The following is a 21,227-nucleotide window of genomic DNA, read 5'->3' as shown; positions in this document are numbered from 1 at the left end:
TTCACAAATTTACACAGCACTTGGAAACAGATGTCCAGAAATTAAAGAAAAATGCTGGTAGCAACTTAAGGAACAGGAGTTATATTACAAAAAAAAATAAAGGAGTGGCCAAAAAAAAAAAAAATCCGTAGTTCTGTGAAATATGTGAAGTGAAACAACTCTTTAATTCAAAGTGATGCACACTTACCTGAGAAAACCAATCAGAAAGATTTTCTTCTTTTTTAGCTTCTAGACCGAGCCTATGGAATTTTAAAAGAATAGAACCCTGTAGTTTAGGTCACTGCCAAGTGCTGAAGGTAGCGATAAAGCTGCATGCTTTAATGTTTTTTGGGGGAAAGAGTCCCTTTTAATGTAATTAAAAAATCTTTTGTTAAATGTTAAAGCATATTTACCGTATATACACATTCATTAGCCCGTTCGTTTATAAGGACCCCCCAAGATGGTTAGGTAAAAACAGCAAAAACTGTATGACCCTTTCATAAGCCAACCTTATATTTCAGGGGTTGGAAAACTTTGGCTCCCAGCCTCTCAGGGTAAGCCACTGGCGGGTCGGGACGTTTTGTTTACTTGGAGCATCTGCAGGCATGGAGCCCCTCAGCTCCCAGTGTCCGCGGTTTGCCATTCCCAGCCAATGGGAGCTCCAGGTAAACTAAACGACAATGTATTAGATATTCAATTCAATGATTCCATAGAGTTTAAAATCATCAAATTTTGGTTTAGACCCTTTTATAAGCCGACCCCGCTCTTTGATGCGTCACTTTTTTACCAAGAATATTCAGCCTATGAACGAGTATATACGGTATTTCAGTGATCTGCAAACACCCTTTTTACCCCATCCTTCCAAACCCTACCCCTCCCAAATTTAACTTGTTTCAGAACACGATGCTCCCTCTCTAACAGGACAAGAGGAGCATTCATACAAATCTCAGCTGTTCCTGTTTAGATCCCTCCCTGCAGCACAGTTACATGCCTCGATGCATCAAGCTGTGAAATTAAAACTTCCAAATAAAACCCTGATTAGAGCATAAGGCTGATCCAGACACCTAAGTTTGTTTTTTTTAAACCCTAAGTTTCATAGCTCCACTAATGCTATTGTTTGGCTAGAGAGTTTTGTGACGCTGTTAAGGTAACTTGCTTGCTTGCTTTCTGAAGGCTTTTTGCCTCCGAAAAAATATTAGTTTTATTTCAAATGAAAGATTAATCCTACCACCTCAACCAAAATAAACCATACTAGCAATAATGGCAAGATCTTGCAAGAAGCTGAGCTCCATCAACTCCTAGCAAAGTCAATGACAGTAGATCATGTATTAGGTGCTCAGATCAGGTTTAAGACTGCAGAATCCAGTTTTCTTGCATAGTTTCTCTGATTCTCCACCATCTCTGCCAATGATATGCAATATTTGTAATGAAAACAAAAGTGTATTATGCTTATTTTATAGTATGCAATTTACAGTACAAGGATTTTACTCCCTCCTTGTATTAACTATAAATTAGAAATGAACATGATTAAAAGAATTAATGGAATGTGGCATCATTTCTTTTTTGTATATTCCCACACTACCAATACTAAAAATATTGCTCTTGATTTAGCTCTGTTCAGCCCTCCCAATTTAGATTTCCTGCAGATGGATCGCTAATTTCTTTACCTGGTCTGTTTCTTAGGCCCTTGACCTTCTCCTGAACCGTCTGAGGAGAGGCCATTACCACCTTGGTCTTTCTGATATTCTTTCTTCTGAGTATCACTCTGTTTCTGTTGCTTATTCTGCTTTTCAGACTTGTTCTCCTTCTCTTTTTTTTTCTTATCTTTATCCTCAACACCAGTGGCAGAGACAGGTTTATAGTCTACTCCTGCAAGAGACTTGTACTGGGCCTTCAGTTGAAGCAGTTCCTGCACTGCTGTATCTATTTTATCCTTTCATTTGAAGTCATTCCCATGGAAGAACAAGCAAATAAAGAGAAATCAATATGAATCACAGGAGTAAATGGACCTACAGATGTTCTATATATACACACATATCTGCTACATCTTCTACTCCTGGGGAAATTCTGCGACAAAAAATTAAATTCTGTATACAATATTTTTAAAATTCTCCTTTTTTTATTTGTCAAAATAACGCAACATAATCACACCAGTTTCAATTATTTTGGTAATTTGTTTAAACTACAATACAATGGATGGAGAATGGGAGTGGGGAGCACTGGAAAAAATCCCCAAACCTCCTTTGTCTAATAGTAATGTAGCTAGGTTTGATGCTTTATTTCTAGTTATTAGTCAACAAATATATGCAGCCATATGCTCAGTATTACATCATAGGCAACTGAAGAGCAAGTGAGGGCTAGGGAATCAAACTCACAATTTATATTGGCTACTGACCATCTCCAGAAAGGTCAGTAGTAAACAGCTCATGGAGTACATTTTGATAAGAGTATTTTTCAGTCCAAAATTTAGACCAGTTCAAATCACTAAAGTACCATAAAGGCCATATTGTCATTTACAATAAGGCTCCTTTATACCACTCTGGCAATGTAAAGGAGCCACTTTTACACCTGTTTTACTTTTACACTCTTGGGGGGAAATCCACTAAGAATAATGGGAACAATCCACTAAGCAGGCAGGCCGCTACATTCTGCTCTGCCCGAGGGGACAAAGCCCGCCCCACACCTACCTCCTCAGAAACACCTGGAAGCCCTGCCCCTCCACGCCAGGCATGCTGAATAGCGAGCAAGAGGGACAGTCATTTGCTCGCACTCCCAGCCCCAGCGTGACTGACATCTCCCCATGCACACATCACTAGCCCTGCGCTAACATCAACTGAGAGGTCTTCTAAGATTATTTTTAAGGAAGTTGTGTTTTTAAAAAGTTTACCTTTTCTGCTTTTCCTGCTTTTAGTTTACGGACCTCTTCTCCTTGACAAGCCACCTTGTTAAACAGAGCTTTAGCTTCTGGTGTGTCTGGGCCATTGATTTCTGTGCTTGTTGTTTGGGGTGAAGTAGATATGTGAGTTGCTGGCACGTGTCCTGGCTTGTAGTCCTGCCCAGTCTTTTCTTTATACTCTGCTTTCAGAGAAAGGAGGAGTTTCACTGCTTCATCTACTTTATCCTAAGGGGAAAGACAAAAAAAATTCAATGGTCACCGGAGAGGATTCAAAAGTAGGTTAAGAAAAAGCTTTTTTCTCTACCATGAAAAGACAACAAATAAAACTGGGCAGGCAGCAGAGTCCAATCTGTATCTGGCCATAAGCAACAGGTGTGTGGTGGTTAGAGAATGAAAAGAACAGCCATCACACAGTGTTGAGTGCTACCAGGATTGAAGCAGAATGGAGCTCTCTGATCTTGTTAACAAGGGTTATAGCAGAACATTGAAGAATGTGAAAAAGCCTTTCCTCCTTCAGAGGGAAATAGAAGATCAAGGAGGGCATTTAGCGGCTTCTGAGAGCAGATTAATGCTTCTCTCTTGCTTCTTCTTGGTGCTATAACTTAAGGAAACAGATTTTCCTTCTAAATTCACTCTGTGGCTGGGGAAAGCCTCGTTACTTTGGTAGTTTGAACTAACAGGCACTTCTGTTCTCCCACACCACATTACACTGTTTTAAAATTAACAGTGCTCAAATTCCATCCTGGTCGTACAGATTCCTCGGTCTACCTGCCAGACCGACTTTTCACAAATAGTGGGACTGTGATGCTAAGAGAAGAATTTCAGAACTGCATGTCTCAGGAGTCAGAAATCCAACCTCTTCAGAGATACAGAAATACTTCACTGGATTGAATACAGGATTGGTGGTTTAGCTGCCAGAGGCAGAACAATAATTTAGGAGAATTAGTTCAGGGTTACTTGGTAGAAGACTTCCACCCAGTGGTAAAATGTGGAAGAGTTAAAACTGAAGAAACTCTATATTTACCACTATTATACCTTTGAAGCTTTCTCTGCTTTGAGTCTGCGAACCACCTCCCCTTGTTCTGCTACATTATCATAAAGAGTTTTGCTGTCTATTGAGCTAGAGGGTGTCAAATTATTGCAGGATACAGGAGAAGGAAGAGTAGCAGCAGAAGAGTATGTAAAAGGAGGAGCTGTAGGTGGATTTCCAGGTTTGTATTCTTGACCTGTCTTTTGTTTATATTCTGCCTTTAGTGTTAAAAGCACTTTCACAGCAGCATCTATTTGATCCTGAAGCAAGAAGAGAATACAAGATATATGTAAAGGTAGAAAAAAAATAATGGAAAAAATAACACAATCTTAACTAAAGTAGAACTACAACAGTGGTTCTCAAACTTTTTACTGGTGACCCCTTTCACATAGCAAGCCTCTGAGTGCGACACCACCTCCCCGCCTCTTATCAATTAAACACTTTTTAATATATTTAAACACCATTATAAATGCTGGAGGCAAAGCAGGGTTTGGGGTGGAGGCTGACCCCCCCCCCATATAATAACCTCTTGACCCCCAGAGGGGTCCCGACCCCCAGTCTGAGAACCCCTGCACTACAATAACTGCTGTAATGCACTACCTTAGGGCCAAATTCTGTTTGCCTGACTCTCGCAAGCAGATCCCAGGAACGAACAAGTCTTTAATAAGGGGAGTAGGATTTGGCCAAAAATGAGCTCTTTGTAATTTTACTTTGTTTGTCAGACCTACTGCAACAAGTCACACACCAAGGCAGGGCCGGCTCCAGGCACCAGCTTACCAAGAAGGTGCTTGGGGTGGCCACTTCGGAGAGGGGCGGCATGTCCAGCTGTTCGGCGGCAATTCGGCGGATGGTCCCTCACTCCCGCTCGGAGCAAAGGACCTCCTACCGAATTGCCGCCGCAGATCGCGATCGCGGATTTTTTGTTTTTTGGGTTTTTTTTGTTTGGCTGCTTGGGGCGGCCAAAACCCTGGAGCCAGCCCTGCACCAAGGATCCAATCATACAGCATTCACACATTCATGGCTCCCCAGTGAAGTCAACTTGGCCCCAGGTGGGCACAGCAGTCCAACCACGTTCAGTACATTGCAGGATTGGGTGTCAAGTAGGTTAGATTATGAATTGAAAAATATTAAATGGGGACTGTCAAAAAAAATAACTAACAAATTTCTGTTATTCACCCCACTCTAGATTAGTTGAAAAGCTACAGCTTGCTTTTCATCATTTATGTCTATGTAGTTCATTCAGCTTGCACAATAAAAATGATCTGGTTAGTTTCCCTTTCTGGTTCTCATGCACTAGCACAAGACTGTTGTGAAGCCAAATAAAACAATTTAGGAGAATTAAAGATAACCTAATTGAAAAAAAAAAAAAAAAACGAAAATACAGAACCTAACGGGAACAGAAGCAAGTTTTACAAAACCTACAGTGGGCTTAAACTAAGCTGAATGTCTCTCTTTCCATTAAGAAGCCTTTAGTATTCAGTGTCATTATACCTTTGAAGCTTTCTCTGATTTAAGTCTGCGAACCACTTCGCCTTGTTCAGCTACTTTACTGTATAGAAATTTGCAGTCTATTGGACAAGTAGGAACAGGAGAAGGAATGAGCACAACAGGTGGGTTTCCAGGTTGGTATTCCTGGCCTGTCTGTTGTTTATAGTCTGCTTTTAGCGTTAGAAGCACTTTCACAGCAGCACCTATCTGATCCTGAAGCAGGAAGAGAAAGGGGGAAAAAGAAAGTTGTAGAAAGACAGAAAGAATAAGGTAAGTTGTACTGAACAAACAGATCCTTTTTTATAAAAAGTAATACCAAGTTTACAAAACCTTGGGTATTGTATATTCATAGGCTATTTATTACTATTAGTTCACCACAACTTGAGTAGATCTGGTAAAGAAAACATCTACCTTTGAAAGTAAACCCTCAGATATTATTTATTTGTATTGTTGTAGAACTTAGGAACCCCAGTCATGGACCAGAGCTCCACTATGCTAGGCAAACGAATGCCTATTAGAAATACTTTGCTTTGTACATTTGCAACAGTCCGCTACAATACAGTACCACTAAAGCTACAATATGTAGATATATGCCTTCATTCAGATTCTGTAATGCCACAAAGAAAGCCTAATTGCCAAAATATTTAATCATTAAGCAGGAAATGTCAAAAGTTTTCTTTTTGTTAACCGCATTTGCTGTTGTTCAAAATAGTTCCATATACTCACCAAAAACTGCAGTCAAGAGAGAAAATCAGCAAGTACTTGACAATTTTTACATTTATTTATTTATGAACAATTTTAAGCAGGGAAACTCCTTCTTGAACTGTTAGATTCCAAATGGTTGACCTAATTCAATCACTTCTTTTGAAAAATGTTGTGGAGAAAAAGAGAAACAGACTATGATTGAAAACTTTTGCCAGGGACCAGTTTGACATTCCGTATTTGGTTTGGGTGGGAAGCCTTGTTTGGGCCAGTTTCTGAGAAGAACAAAAATCTGGAAAATGTAACAGTTCTGCTCACATCTAAAGGGACCTAATTAACATTCCTCATAAATATCATTGAGACAGAATTAATCATATCAGTGCTACTTGGAGAACAACACTTGAGAAGAAAGGTCTTAGAGAAACCCAACCCAAGTGAACTTAATGAAAGCAAGGGAGGAAAACATACGTCCACTTACATCCTGGGAAAGCACATTAAACTACACAAATATTCATGAAATACTGGTCTCTTAACTAGTTTCTTAAAAAAAAACAAAAAAAACCCAACAACCTTACCTTAGAGGCTTTCTCAGCTTTCAGTTTTCTGACCACCTCCCCTTGCTCAGCTACTTTATGATAAAGAGCTTTGCTGTCCAGATTGCTGGAGGTCTGAGGTGTCGAAGAAACATTTGGTACTGCTACAGCTGCTGCAGGAGGATTTCCAGGCTTATACTCCTGGCCTGTCTTCTCCTTGTATTCCACCTTCAAGGCCAATAGCTGTTTCACAGCTGTGTCAATATCTTCCTTTGCAGCCTTTTTACCTTTCAAATCACGAACTACATCACCCTGAGCAGACACTCTGTTGTAAAAGACCAGGGGGTCCTCAGATGGAGCAGAGGCTGGAATACAGGTATCAGCAACAAGTGGAACAGACTTTCCCTTTGAAGTTGAACTAGCCTTTGAAAACAGAAGCAAGTTCTCAGTGTTTCCTTTACATTTTTTTTAATAGTAATGTTATTTATGAAAGCCTTTCCTAAAAGCCTTATTTACCTCTTTCTTTGCAGTTTCTGCTTTCGTCTTCTCTTTTGAGCCAGATGTTGGCATTTCCTTTGTGTGCCCATCAGGGATATAAATCAAAACGCATGGGGCTTCTTTACAGCTGTATGGGCTACAGAAAGAGATTAAAAGAACTGATGTTTTATACACTATCATTATACACTAGGGCCACTGCGACAATAGGAAAGACTACAAGCAGCAGGCCTACCAAACACTTGTTTGGGGGGGAAAAGTGAGGGGGGGAAAGAGAAGATAATCAAAACCACTTCTCAACCTACACTCTCATTAAACACTCTATTGCAAAAGCAATGGCATTTCTGATTGCAACTACTTAATGTTGTCAGTTCACATTCTGTATTGATCAGTGTACTGTAATGGATGCTTATTTCTCTCACAATTTCTCCATCTCACAGCGCCCTCTCTTCCGGGCTCTAATTCTCATCTCATTTAGTTGAAATAGCAGCTGAATGCAGCTTTCCCATCTCTTCTGCATAAAAATCCAGATTTGGCCATCTGGATTTTTTTACAGCGCATTCTAAAGACCTTTAGGTTTTGCAGCCAGCATATTCTGTAGATGGGAAACAAATCAAATGTATGATAGTGGATGGGATTGTAAAGGAATCTTATATACAATGATGATGAAAAACTATTCAGTGTTTCACTCAATTAGGTATATACCTAATATAAACATGCTTTTCTCTAATCAGGCAATCACCTATTTTATTCCATCTCTGGGATTCTTGATTTACATATTCATAATGAATACAAGGAAAACTGACTCCCTCATTATTTCAGAGTTTCCTTGTGCTCATAGAAAATGTCACCTGGATGACCGTGTGCGTATACATGAAGGCTTAACATAAACGCAGGCCTAAAATGACATTAAGATTTTTTTTTAAACTATATTTAACATTTGTATATAGTGCCATAGCTGTGCAACTGTTTTACCTAGCACAATGCAAGATATTCTAATATACACACAAATTTCTATGTTTTTTATTTTTGCTGGTCAAGAAAAAAAATTAATTTCTTCCTTAGGGACTTCAATATTTGTGTCTGAATATATTAAAAACAAAAATGCATTGAAACAGATGTTATAGATCTATAATGGTAATTCTTAGACTATATATGGAGTTTATTTACAAAGCTGCTTACCTAACTGGTTCATAGGGTTGATCACAAATAAAAAATCCTCTTCTCTGAAGTTGTATAATGTCTCCTTTTTTCAACTCCTTAAGGCAAGGATCACCTAACATCAGTTCTTCTTGCTGTAACAGTTAAAAGCAAATTAAGACCATTTCTTCTTAGCATTATTTTAAACAATGCTCATAATTATTGTAGCTGCATTGAAGGATTCCAGAGATGTTCCAAATTCACAACTGCTGAAGTGTCAATTAATCCCAATGCCAATGGATAAGATGCTCTCAAGGAGATGTGCTAGCCTGAGAATATGCTAGGGTGAAAGAGAGCTTCCAAACCATCAGTGCCAGCAGACTAAAGAGTCATACGTATGGTGGGAAGTCAGTGTAAGTTATGCTGAGAAAAGTTAATACAGTATTTAGTTCTTATGATTTAAAAACAAAAACAAAACATCTCAGTCTTCTTGAGGTAGAAAAACAAATAGGAACAATTACTGGAATATATTTACAGATTTTTCCTCTCTCCTGAAGCATGAAAACAAAAAAATTCAGTTAACTATGCAATAAGAATGTGAACAAAATACTGTCTCAAAACATTCCTTCACACATTACTTTTCTGCTACTGTCATCAACAGACCCAACTCAGAGTGTCTATGCATTCCCTCTCTTACTGAAGAGCCTCAGTTTAGATCCCATAGTATCATCCAGGGACACAGGGTTGGAAGAAAAAGTGACAACTGGAAGAAACTCCACAGAACAGTGCCACATAGTTTAAAACAGGGGTTCTCAAACGGGGGTCAGGACCCCTCGGGGGTCGCAAGGTTCTTACGTGGGGGGGTTGCGAGCTGTCAGCCTCTACCCCGAACCCCGCTTCGCCTCCAGCATTTATAACGGTGTTAAATATATTTAAAAAGTGTTTTTCATTTATAAGGGGGGGGTCGCACTCAGAGGCTCTCTGTGTGAAAGGGGTCACAAGTACAAAACTTTGAGAACCACTGGTTTAAAGTGTCTTGCACAGAGATAGCAAGATACAAAACCCAGTGACTGCAACTATAAACCCTTTCTGTGACAAAAAGAAAACGTAACAAGTTTTATCAAAAGAGCCAATGAAGCAAAGTCTTCCTAAAAACTATACAACTTCAACTGTAATGGTTTATTCTGTTTGCTAGACCAGTAGTTTTCAACTTGTGGTCTGTGGACCCCTGAGGGTCCACAGACTATGTCTAAGATTTCCAAAGGGTCTGTTCCTCCAGCCAAAATTTTTTTTGAGGTCTGCAACTGGAGGGGGCGGGGAGGTTGAAAACCACTATACTAGACAATGAACCTCTGCTAAACACACTGATCTCCTATCAGGTTGCAGCTTCCGTTAACTTCCAATTTGTTGTGCAACATAAAAAGCTTATCTATTTCAAAACAGTGCAACGTGTAAAGACTTCACCAATATCAAAATGCCAACCATGAGCCAGATCCTCAGGTAACATAAATGGACTTACCTTCACTGAAGATCTGACCCCACAGACATTTTTATAGCCCAGAAGAGCATATCTACATTTATCATATAGATAGATGGAATCTAGCTTAAGTTGAACTACTCAAACTGCTTTGAAATGCAACTTGAACACTTGGGAAAAGAGAGCCGAACACCTTTAAAAAAAAACAAACCCAAAACTGGTGCTGATGGTAAGGAGAAAAAGTAAGCAAAAGCCGTGTAGATGAAGAGGGTAATACATGAGTTACCTTACTATTTCGGTTGACATATTGCTTGAAATCTTCATCTTTACCTAGGACAGGTTTGGTGATTAGATGGTCATAGTTAACACAGACAGCTGGAATGAGAGGCGCATGTGGGGTCTCTGCAAGCCAAGTGATCTTAGTGGTTTTTTTGTAGTCCTTGTTCTCCATGTTCAGCTTGGCATCAATGGACACAATTTTCCTGCTTGAGTTTCTACAGAAGAATCAGAAAAATGTGATGAAACCACGTTTTTACACAACAATTATGGTATATATTTGAATTTCTCTTAAGACAATATCAAAAATATGGAAATTGTTGATCAAAAAGGCTCATGACAAAAAATAGTCTTAGAATGTATTGTGCATGAATTAGAAAGAATATATTTTCTAGGACAGAGTTCTGTAACTCACTAGCCACCAGAACTCTCCAGGAACAGATACAAAAAAGATCTAGTACAGATTCTCGTACAAGATATTTTTGTTTTAAAAAAACCTTACTAGCGGTCAAGTATGTGACTGATGAATTTACAGTCATCATGCATTTCAATTTATTTTTAAAATGCCTTTTCCTCTGAAACTAAATGGGAGAGAATCTCATTGTTAGGTATCAATCTGCACTATTCACGTGAGTCTGAAAGGCTCTCTTGATTAAAAAACTGAGAAACATTAATGACTTAGAAAAGAACATTCTCTTATCATCACTACAGGCCGTATTCAAAAGGCTAATCTGTTCCCCACCCCCCCAATTTACTTTTATTCCAAGTAAAATATTTTGGATCAGATTAGGATTTATGTGAAAAAAATAGCAAATTAATTATTCTGGTAACTTCTGAATCAGTACTTTGCTATGAAGAGATAGCAAAGGGGATAAGCAGATGAAGTCTCTCTCTATACTAGGATAGATGTACTTTAGATTTACATCTGTGATTGGTATATTGTTGCCATCAAGCAGAGTCTTGGGATACTTTTTAATACCTCTCTATACTATAGATCAAGAGGTTATACGTAGAAGTAGTCAAAGCTTTGGAAAAACCACCACACAGGCAGCATTTCTGAAGTATTTCCATTGTTTTAATTTATTAAAAATAAATAGCAAAATGTTGTACAAGGCATAGAAAAAAGCCTTACATGTTTCCATAAACCTTCCATCTTTCTAAACTTCCAGCACAACGATTCTGAAGTTAGTTACATCACATTCTAATTTCACCTTTTTTTGGAGGGGGGGGGGCAACCTTGTAATTTAAATAGCCAAACAGATTTTGTTTTTCAATCTGCAAGAGCATATGTTCACTTTTAGGATAAGAGCTCTTATACCAAGTATCAGTGACAGAGCAGATTTGCAGGCTGTTATAAGGTGACCTGGGCTTTTTTTTTATTTTTTTTTTTAAACTTCCTATTGTAAGGACTAACAGCCGGTAACATCTACAGAAGTGCTTCAGTAAATTGAATAAGAAGAATTTTTATGCAATATCTGACCTCACTGGTCATTTCAGACCCAGAACTACAGTAAGATGTACTATTTATTAATCAGGCAGCTTTGTGATCCATTTAAAAACGATTATCTGTGCTATTTTTTAGTATTTCAAGATGCAAGAAAGCTATTCTTGTCAATAAAACACTGAGGTGCAGAAACCTCTAACTTGGAACTACCTTATACTTGTTACCTGTGTATTTTAGTGATGATAATGTTGCCCCAATTTATGAATGTAACAGTCTCTCCCTCAGTCAAAGTCTCTGCATCTGCACCGTCAATCAGCACTTTGGAACTGTACCACACAGGCTTCAAGCCAACATCAGCATTCTGTGTATTAAGAAAAATTAAAAGTTGGTTATCATAAGTTGACTGGCTTAGCTAACAGAGCTGAGTCCTGACACACTGCTGTATATGAGTGTATTCAGAAAAGGAATTACAATACATATCACATATTAAAAGAGAATCATGATAACTAGAACAGGGAGAAGTTCTCTCCATAGGGCAAAAGGAGGGATGGGTCTGAGCAGTGTTGCCACTTTTACACAAGTCACGATATTTCATGCTTTTCTTAAATCCCCAACACCCAGAGTCATATGATTGCAGGAGAATCTTGGCTTTTATTAATAAAATGAGTTTCTAACCTCTGGGGTTGCAAAGAAAAGCTTGAAAAAGTAACCCCAATGTATCCTGAAAGCTCCAAAGTCAAACAACATAACTCAAATGCAATATAGTCTAAAAAAAAAAAAAAAGAGGTCACCCGATTTTTAATCCACTCTCTTTATATTTTGGGGCCTGTCAGGATTTTTTAGAGTTTGGGTTTTGCAATACTGTCAACAAGAGTTTTACTCCTTCCTTTCCCAAGACATGCAGTCTGCAAGGACAGAGATAAGGAGGAGATGAAATGTGGTAGCGAACAATTTCTCTTCTCCTGAGATCTGGCTCCATCTTTGGTCACAAGCAAAATGAGTTTAGGAGTCTAGATCAGGGGTGGGCAAACTTTTTGGCCTGAGGGCCACATCTGGGTGGGGAAATTGCCTGCAGGGCCATGACTGTAGGGCTGGGGCAGGGGACTGGGGTGCGGGAGGGAGTACGGGATGTATGAGGGGGCTCAGGGCAGGGGGTTGGGGTGCAGGGTACAGGAAGGGTTCGGGGTGCGGGCTCCGGGGTGGCAGTGGGGCTAAGACAGGCTTCCTGCCTGTCCTGGCCCCGTGCCGTGCCACTCCCAGAAGCATCATGTCCCTGTGGCCCCTGGGGGAGGGGGAACAGAGGGCTCCGGGCACTGCCCTCCCCTGCAGGTACCTCCCCTGAAGCTCCCATTGGCTGCGGTTCCCCGTTTGCAGCCAATCGGAGCTGCGGGAGGTGGTGCCTGGAGGCGAGGGCAGCACATGGAGCCCTCTGTTCCCCCTCACCCAGGGGCCACAGGGACGTGGTGCTGGCCACTTCCAGCAGTGGCGTGAGGCCCGCAGCGCCACAGAGGTGGCAATCCTGCAAGCTGGATCCGGACCGCGGGCCGTAGTTTGCCCACCCCTGGTCTAGATCAGGGATCGGCAATGTTTGGCACGCAGCCCGCCAGGGTAAGCACCCTGGCAGAGCGGGCCAGGCTGGTTTGTTTACCTGCCATGTCCACAGGTTCGGCCAATTGCGGCTCCCACTGGCCGCGGTTCGCCATCCCAGGCCAATGGGGGCTGCAGGAAGTGGTGCGGGCCGAGGGATGGTCTAGATCATCTCCTGGTGGACACGCCATTAGCAATTTTTAAATTAAGACTGAATTAGATTTTCTTTCTAGAAGATATGATCTAACAGAAGTTAATTCAGAGAAATATTATACAGGAGGTCAGAATAGATCACAATGGTCCCCTCTAGCCTTATAATGTATGAAAAGCACAGAGATGTCAAAGTCCCTACCTTGAGCTCATATTTTTAGTGCTAAATTGTAACACTAGACACTCCTCCTGGGTCCCGGTTGATTGCCCTAATCTATGGCTAGCGTCAGTCTTCATGATCAGTACCATACAGTAGTTATTAAAAGACTACAAATACATGCACAACCTTTGGATGTTTGGCCACTTCTTTCATCTCATCTAGGGCTTCAGGAACGTTCACAGTGACCACTTCATCCTTCAGTAAAGCAGTATACCGAGGTGCCACTGGGTCTATGACCTACAGGAAATAGAAAGAAGATAATCGTGACTATTGGGCAGTGTCAGAGCAAAAGATTACATGAAACAAAGTAAAGTGAAAATATAGGACTATTAAATGGTATTCTTTGTGTTACTGCACTCGTTTGCCTTTTAATGCTACTTTCATTGAAAGTTATAAAAGCAAGACAAACAAAAAAATATATAGTCAAAAGTGAGCAATCCTTAAGCAATTTTTCAGACCTTCCACAAAAAGGTCTATATTTAAACAGGCAAAATTGTTGATAGCAAACAGAAGCTGCAAATCTGGTACTATCATACTACAAGTAAACCTGATCTCAAATCAATGCTTCACTGGGAAGGAAGACAGTAGATCTATATTGGTGTAGTTGTACTCTGTATAGAACTACTAAATCTGCCTGCTGGACCATTTTCTTTCTAGATACATCCATTTTAAAACAACATATTGGATGCCGTATTTTAGCTACCACAGACCCTGATCCTATGTTCATTTCTCACAGACTCAGAGATAGCTTTGCCTGTGTAAGGAGTACCAGTTGGGTCTATAATATTAAGAAACACCATTTTAATACAGCAGCATTAGATCACTATAATAAGGCAATACCATAGTATTAAACTCGTGGGTTCCCCACAATCATGTCTTCTTGCCAAACTAGTTACCACCGCAGCCTCTCCCTATTTTTTTTTTTTATAAAGTCTATTTTCACCCCCCTAGCACCACCTTTCACAGGGCCTCTTGAATCTCTTAAAACTTACTTTCATAAAACATTTGGAGGTGCTTAGAACAATACAGTACACACAAGGGGCAGTGGAGGGCTAGCAGGAAACAGTGGTAGATTAACTGGCAGGTGAGTTGGGTGCTAAACTGAATGAGTGCAAGTAAATATTTTTATGTTTATCCTTTCACTGCAACAGGAATGCACAACTAAACAGCAATTTTACAAGTAAACAGTTTGTCAATCTATTTTATACCCAAATTGCTCGGCACTAGCAAGTATGAAAGTGCTTTGGATTCAGAAGTCATACATTTATCAGTGAGTCAGTATATGTGGAAGCCAAGCCCTTAAGGTGTTTCAGACAGATGTAATAGGAAATGGCTTGTTAAGGTATCTCAACATCTAGAGGCCTTATATGCGACTGTATGATTTAATAACTAATACACATAATTTTACAATTAAGGTTATAATTTGTTTTCATTGTTATAACCATGTCCTTTGTTTTAATAATTCAGTACAATACTTCCCCAGGTGACTGTCTTTACAATGTAACAGCATAATAAGAGCTCTCTGCCTGCAGAGATCTTTTATATCAAACTGGGAAATGTATAGGAACAATTTCTGCCCTCGTTTATATTATTGACTCCAATGCAACTGCACAGATAGAGGATGACAGAATTTGGCTGATAAATATGGTGCTACCCAAGGAGCAGGAGTTTCAAGACACTTAATTAAAAAATTGTTTTAATTATATTATCAACTCCCCATATTTTTAAAATCCACTACTCAAAAAAGTGATTAGTATTTATGCAGCAACAAAAAGAACCAATTGATAATCCTTTATATAACACCAAATGGACCAAATACAAAAGGTAGGAAGGTATACAAGACACATGCCAGACAAGCAAATACTACTTAAATGAAGAGATCTGCAGTAAGGCCTCAGCAAAAACAAGCAGGAATCCCAATGCAAGAGTTACAGGCATTCACACAAGCTATACAGCCAGCATTCTAATGATTCGCCTTATTATAGTGTCCAAGCATTCACTGCCAAGAAGCAACTAACCATATTAAGATGCAGTATTCCTTATTTGACACTCGGCTACGAAACATCAAAAAGGGCTACCTAATATATATATATATTCATTCAAGCACAGGAAATACACAAGCCCTCAGTACTTTCACTCCAGAAAGGAAAACTGGACAACATGAATTGACTGGAATAGAGTTCCCATCTATTTTGACAAATAAGTCAAAACAGAACTGGGCTGCATTTTAAAAACAGGAATAATGCATTTTAAATGGATTTGTGCAGCTCTTATTACCTAAGCAAATGTGATTGTGCTATGAAGCTGCATAACGATGGCTTATGCTAAGTATGCTTACGGTACTGTAAGCCATGTGCTAAGGCAAAAGAAGCATTAAGTAATACCTTCTTACAGATAGCTCGCAGCTTGAAAGCAGAAAAATGAAATGCAGAGTTTTCAGATCAGATTCACAAAAAGTATCATTACCTTTCTGCATAGTTCTAAGTAAAACAACTCAATATTGGTTTGGCAAGTCAATATGTGCTAGCCCATGTTAGAAGGAGGAGACATTCCATTTTCCTGAAAATGTGCCAGATGATGCAATATATTTTAAAAATTGCTACTCTTTATGATGAGCACTCCAGTGAACAGTGGATTCACTACATAACTCAGGGAAGAGGATACCAAGAAGAAACGGCATCAAACTAATACAAGCATGTACCTTTTTGTTAAATGACCAAATTTTATCCCATTCCATGTTGACAACAGATCGGGAGGAGCCCTGGAAGGCAAGATTAACAAACAAATAATCTTGAATATTATTCTTAATGTCTGTAGAATCACAATACAAATGCTAAGCATGTTTACCAAAAGTAACAATGTGTATTTTTCAGCTTAATCCTCATCTTACAAAATAAACAATAAGGGCCCATTGCTGCCACAATCTCGATCCAAACTTCCATTGATATCAATGGAAGTTCAACACACTACAAGCTCAAAATCTTGCAGACCCATACAATTTTACACAAGGGGCTGCTCAAATGCATATATGGAAGCAGGACTGGGACCTAAGCCATGACAGGAATGAGTCTTCAAAAGGACAAAATCTTGGCAGAGTGGCAATAAATATGGTGAGCTTTCAGTTGAACCATTTGTTTCCAAGTTTACAATCAGACTCCAAGAATAAGAGGAAGAAGGGAAAGACAACACTCACCTGTGCAGCAATAAACTGTTTTAGTCCTTCAACAGTCATGCCTCTTCTCAGCACACCACGCACAGTGGGAAATCTTGGATCATCCCTGGCAGAAAGAGGAAAAAAGTTGAGAGGTTCATTCAGTATCTACTATTATGCATTTAATTCTGTTAACAGGTGATAAAGTACTGATTTTTTAATATCTGTGTAAATCACAGTTTCAAGAAAACAAACTTTTGTATTTTGCTTGTGTGAATTTAGTGCTGGGTGAAAGAGGCTAGCCTGACAGCCCAGGAGACTAAACTTCTCTATCTATGGACAGTTCTAATACAGACTTTCCCTTGCTACGTACCAGCATTCCTGAACACTAACTTGGAATGGGAAACCACCTCTTAGTGACAGGAGCTCTTTTCCACATCCATTCAATCCTTGGTGTATCTATCAAGAATTGAAGAGGTACCAGTTACGTCTCCCCATCGCAAGTCAATACTATGTATTGGGGAGTAAGATGTGCTATCCTGCCCACTCCTTCCCTTTGGCTCTAAAACCATTCTTTGCCCCTCCTATGCCAAAGTTTGGAACTTCCAGCTTTCTTCCTGTATCTTATTTAAGTTTCAAAAGGGGGAGGGGGGGGAAGCTGGTAGTACTCTAAACTCCCCCCATAAAATAAATTCTGCCCATGTGAGTCACCAAATGAGACACTGCTCACAGTATATTGTGTAGATGTTCAAAATACTCAAGATGAATGGGGCAATTCAGATCTCAGATACTGCTCAGGCTCTCTGCAGACTCAAACATCTCTGCATCAGTTAACACCAAAAACAAACTGTTTCTTCACAGATTCTGGAGAACAAGATACCAGCTTCGGAAAGGTGCTAGTACATTGTCATGCACCAGCTCAATCTGAGCCCTGATTTATTTAAGATCCTTTTGTTGTCACCCACTTTCCTAAGTTCAAATACGTAGGTCTGAAAAGTGCTAGGCTTGGAAGGGCACCGGAAACAATGGAACCAACCCAACTGGTACTACAGTTTTAATATATTATATTAATATTTTGCCCTCCTATATCACTTTTTATCTGTAAGTTAATACAAAGAAACTGCCGTACTTGAGCAGCAAACCAATGTCTATGTAGTTCAATCTCCAGTCTCCAACAGTGGCTAGCATCAGAAGACATAATCCTGCAGTGTGTAGTTATGGGATAACCTGACACCCCCTCGCCCCCCCGCAGGAAAAAAAAGTTTCCTCTCTCCATCATTAGGAGGTAAATTACCTCCTAACAGTTTATGCATTTAAACTGGAGGGTTTATTCTTTCCAAAGCTAGTTTATTTTATTTTATTTACTATTCATTTAAATATACTTGTTATCCATATAATTATTTAATCCTTTTTTCAACCCTGTTATCCTCTCAGGCTCAAAGATATCTTGTGGCAACAAGATCAGGTCTAATCATACGCTGAGAGTATTTTCTTCTATCAGTTTTGCTACCTTGCAAGTCCACTGAATGCTCACCTGTACTTCTATGGGAAAGGGGGAATAAAAGTTCCCAATCTACCTTCTTTGTACCATTCATTATGCATTTATTTTATTCCGCTGTCTTATTTGTCTCTTCTCTAAAATAAACAAGTTTGGAAGACTCGGCACTTCCCACTAAGTAAAAAGGTGCTCAACATTCTCTCAGTCAGGGCATTTTAATGTCTGAATCTCTATTAAGAAGTCTAACTTTAGGTACCCATTTTTTGAAAATTTTGACCTGTGTGCTTTACGGGGGTAAAAAAATTTTTTATAGCAGTAGAAACTGAAGCAGAGCAAGGCAATACTAGTATATTTCTTGTCCTGGAAACACAAGCATGATGGTTAACTGTAAACCCTAACAAAATTCCCCTCCTCCCCCCATTTGGCTTGCTTCATAGAAGACTGAAAAAAAAGAGGAAATGTGCTGTAGACATTTCTGAGACGCCTACACACTTGGCATTTAAGTGCCAAGAAAACTAAGAGAAGAGAACCTGCAAGCTATAGGTGAAAAAAGTTAGTATCTGTTTAACCAAAGAAAAGTGGATGCATGCATTCTATGATTTCCTTTAGGAATAGCATACATGTGTGATTGTATTTCTGCTATAGCAGCAATTGTATGTATACAAACGTACCATCCATCTACCAGCCCTTCATTGACAAACCAGGTGAGCTTTCTTTTAGATAGCACAGTGTTGTTGAGGTTTAGACGACTGTACTCCCAGATGTATGGCTTCCTTATGCCCAAGGCTTCAATGATCCAGTAGAACTGCTCGTCTCTGTCATGGTATTCTGTTGTTCTTAATGCATGTGTGACACCTTCAATACTGTCAACAATGGGGCAGGCAAAGTCATATGTAGGATAAACACTAAAAAGAAAGAAGAGCTGAAATTAATAAGCCAGGAAAAGAATATACATAGTTTAACTGCATCTGAAAACCATAGCCATAAAATTAAATACTACTCCGTATTTTATAATCACTCAAAAATCCTTAAAATGGTCACCAGAACTCCGTCAAGAATTAGTTAAAACAGCACATCTGATACTGAGCTCTTCTATTAAAAAAAGACCCAAACAAATTAAAATATATTAAATGACATTTTATAAGCAAAGGCAAAGCTATCAAATAATTCAATCCCTCAATATTTAAAAAAAGAATTTTTTTTTTTTTTTTTTTTTTTTTTTTTAACACCTATATTTCCCCTACATCTCGTACCAATATGTATCATAAAAAAAAGATATCCATGTTCAGGCCATAGTTTAAACTTCAACAATCAGAGATTACTACAACAGAGGCAGTGATTTATCAATTACAAGTGTGTACATCATGCCTCTGTTTTAAATGCATTTCTACCAAGAGCCAAAGCCACCATTTTAGTTCAACGTCCATATCAAGTCAACATTTCCCATCTGTTGAAGCTATAGCAGTGGAAAGAGCGGGTGGAAACAGGTGGAATAAACTATAGTGTTCTGCAAATAGTCTTAATTCAATGCACATGAAGTAACTCTTCATAGTGCATGAAAAGAATAGTTGCTATGAACGCGCAGTTGCCACTCAGCTAAATAGGTCAAGGACACCACTTCACACTAAAGATTAACCTTCAAAGTTCTTTAAATTGAGAGATTAAATAAAAACAAAATCCAATTGTCTGGCTGCTTGTAATACAGGCAGTCAAAACGGTTTGCCAAGATTTCTTAAGAAAAATGGTACTCATCACATGTGGAGAGAAGTTATTTTTTTTTTATGGCCCACCTTACAAAGACATGAGAATAGGGACCTGTTATAGAATTTTCATCAGTGGATACTATTATGAAATGCTGGCAAGAGCTCACGTTTTAAAAATCTTCTGAAGAAGCTGTGTCGTTTCTACAAGGAGATTAGCTACACATTCTGGTTCAGAAAATGCAAGCAACTCCCAGATAGTTAAAAAAGAAACCTGCTGAAGAGTAGAAAAGAAGCATACCAAGGTCAATATTAATAGAAAGTGAACGTACTTGTAGTTACTTGCAGTGCGTGGGTGTGGTTGGTTTTTGCAACGATAAAGGGTTGGGTCTCTCATACACCCATTGTTACTATTCATGTCTATTTTTGCTCGTAGACAACACATTTGTCCACATTCTGTTCCCTTTTTCATTTCTTCCCACATTTGTAGATTCTTCTCAACAGCTACCAAACAAAAAAATTTAATACTTTAAGTTACCTAAGGTATTTCTGAGCAGTCTCCAGCACCATATTTTGTTACTGACATTGTCAAACATCAGAGTTATTGCTGCATGTGTTTAGATCCAATATCAAACAGTGCAGTATTCCTCACACACTGGTAGGTGAGAGTAAGACTGTACAGCACACACGCATTGTGAACATAGATAGATGTAATAAACAGGTGTGTAACAACAAGTGTCTTGTGTCTTTTAATCTTGAAGGGCACAGCGCTGAGGACCTCAGTGTTCCTACTGGCTCGTTAAGTATTCACAGTATACAATTAAAACTAAAGATAGGTGGGATGATTAAAAATAGAATGAAACAAGATTATATTCCATTGACAAAGATAACAGGGTGAGGAGAAGAGCCATAAAGCATCTTACAGTTATTTCTGTGTTTAGATTCTATTCTCTGCTCACGCTCCATTTTCATTTGTTCTGCAGGAGTATCATCCACGTACGCCTTCCCTTCTTGAATAAGCTTCTCAGCATATTTCATTATAGTTTCAAAGTGATCTGAGGTATATGTAAATTGATCTGGTTTGATGTGCAGCATCGCAACGTCTTCCAGGATAACCTGCAAAGAACTATACTGTAACATTCATACATACATAGGTAGTGATTGCTATAGGGCAGGAGAATGAGATCAGCTCCTCCAGGGGAAGGTGGGACAAGAAAGCGAGAGAAAAACTGGCAACAAGTTCTTCTTGTTGTACATTTAATAGAGCAGGGGTGGAGAACCCTTTTTCTATCAGGGGCCACTGACTCACAGAAAAGAAATCAGTTGTGGGCCACACAGCCCCACGGTGGAGTGCAGAGGCTCGGGGTTTCCCCCTACAGCAGAGCAAGCCCCGCAAGGGAGCAGGGGTGGAGGCGGCTTCTCCTAGCTTCCTGGGTGGGGCCAGAAATGAGGGGTTCAGGG

General features: G+C 39.4%; 1 protein-coding gene across 8 annotated transcripts in view; it reads right to left on the bottom strand.

The window, feature by feature from the left end:
• EPRS1 (glutamyl-prolyl-tRNA synthetase 1) overlaps window positions 1–21,227 on the bottom strand; it is a 62,793-nt gene that overhangs the window by 19,847 nt on the left and 21,719 nt on the right. The window contains exons 8-24 of one of the 8 annotated variants that reach the window (XM_065589419.1): window positions 20,690–20,882; window positions 20,099–20,270; window positions 18,738–18,971; window positions 16,611–16,695; window positions 16,119–16,178; window positions 15,802–15,822; window positions 13,544–13,654; window positions 11,685–11,821; window positions 10,027–10,234; window positions 8,306–8,418; window positions 7,145–7,262; window positions 6,671–7,051; window positions 5,397–5,606; window positions 3,911–4,165; window positions 2,867–3,100; window positions 1,647–1,912; window positions 188–239 (exon numbers count right to left, since the gene is read on the bottom strand). In XM_065589419.1, coding sequence (XP_065445491.1) covers window positions 188–239; window positions 1,647–1,912; window positions 2,867–3,100; window positions 3,911–4,165; window positions 5,397–5,606; window positions 6,671–7,051; window positions 7,145–7,262; window positions 8,306–8,418; window positions 10,027–10,234; window positions 11,685–11,821; window positions 13,544–13,654; window positions 15,802–15,822; window positions 16,119–16,178; window positions 16,611–16,695; window positions 18,738–18,971; window positions 20,099–20,270; window positions 20,690–20,882 — 2,850 coding nt within the window. The remainder of the gene's footprint in view (window positions 1–187; window positions 240–1,646; window positions 1,913–2,866; window positions 3,101–3,910; window positions 4,166–5,396; window positions 5,607–6,670; window positions 7,052–7,144; window positions 7,263–8,305; window positions 8,419–10,026; window positions 10,235–11,684; window positions 11,822–13,543; window positions 13,655–15,801; window positions 15,823–16,118; window positions 16,179–16,610; window positions 16,696–18,737; window positions 18,972–20,098; window positions 20,271–20,689; window positions 20,883–21,227) is intronic. The other 7 variants (XM_065589420.1, XM_065589423.1, XM_065589421.1 and 4 more) reach the window with 7 other exon arrangements.

This window comes from Chrysemys picta, chromosome 3 (genome assembly GCF_011386835.1).
Source record: "Chrysemys picta bellii isolate R12L10 chromosome 3, ASM1138683v2, whole genome shotgun sequence".
NCBI lineage: Eukaryota > Metazoa > Chordata > Testudines > Emydidae > Chrysemys > Chrysemys picta.
Note: the sequence above shows the minus strand (reverse complement) of the source record. Positions and strands in the feature narration are given on the sequence as shown.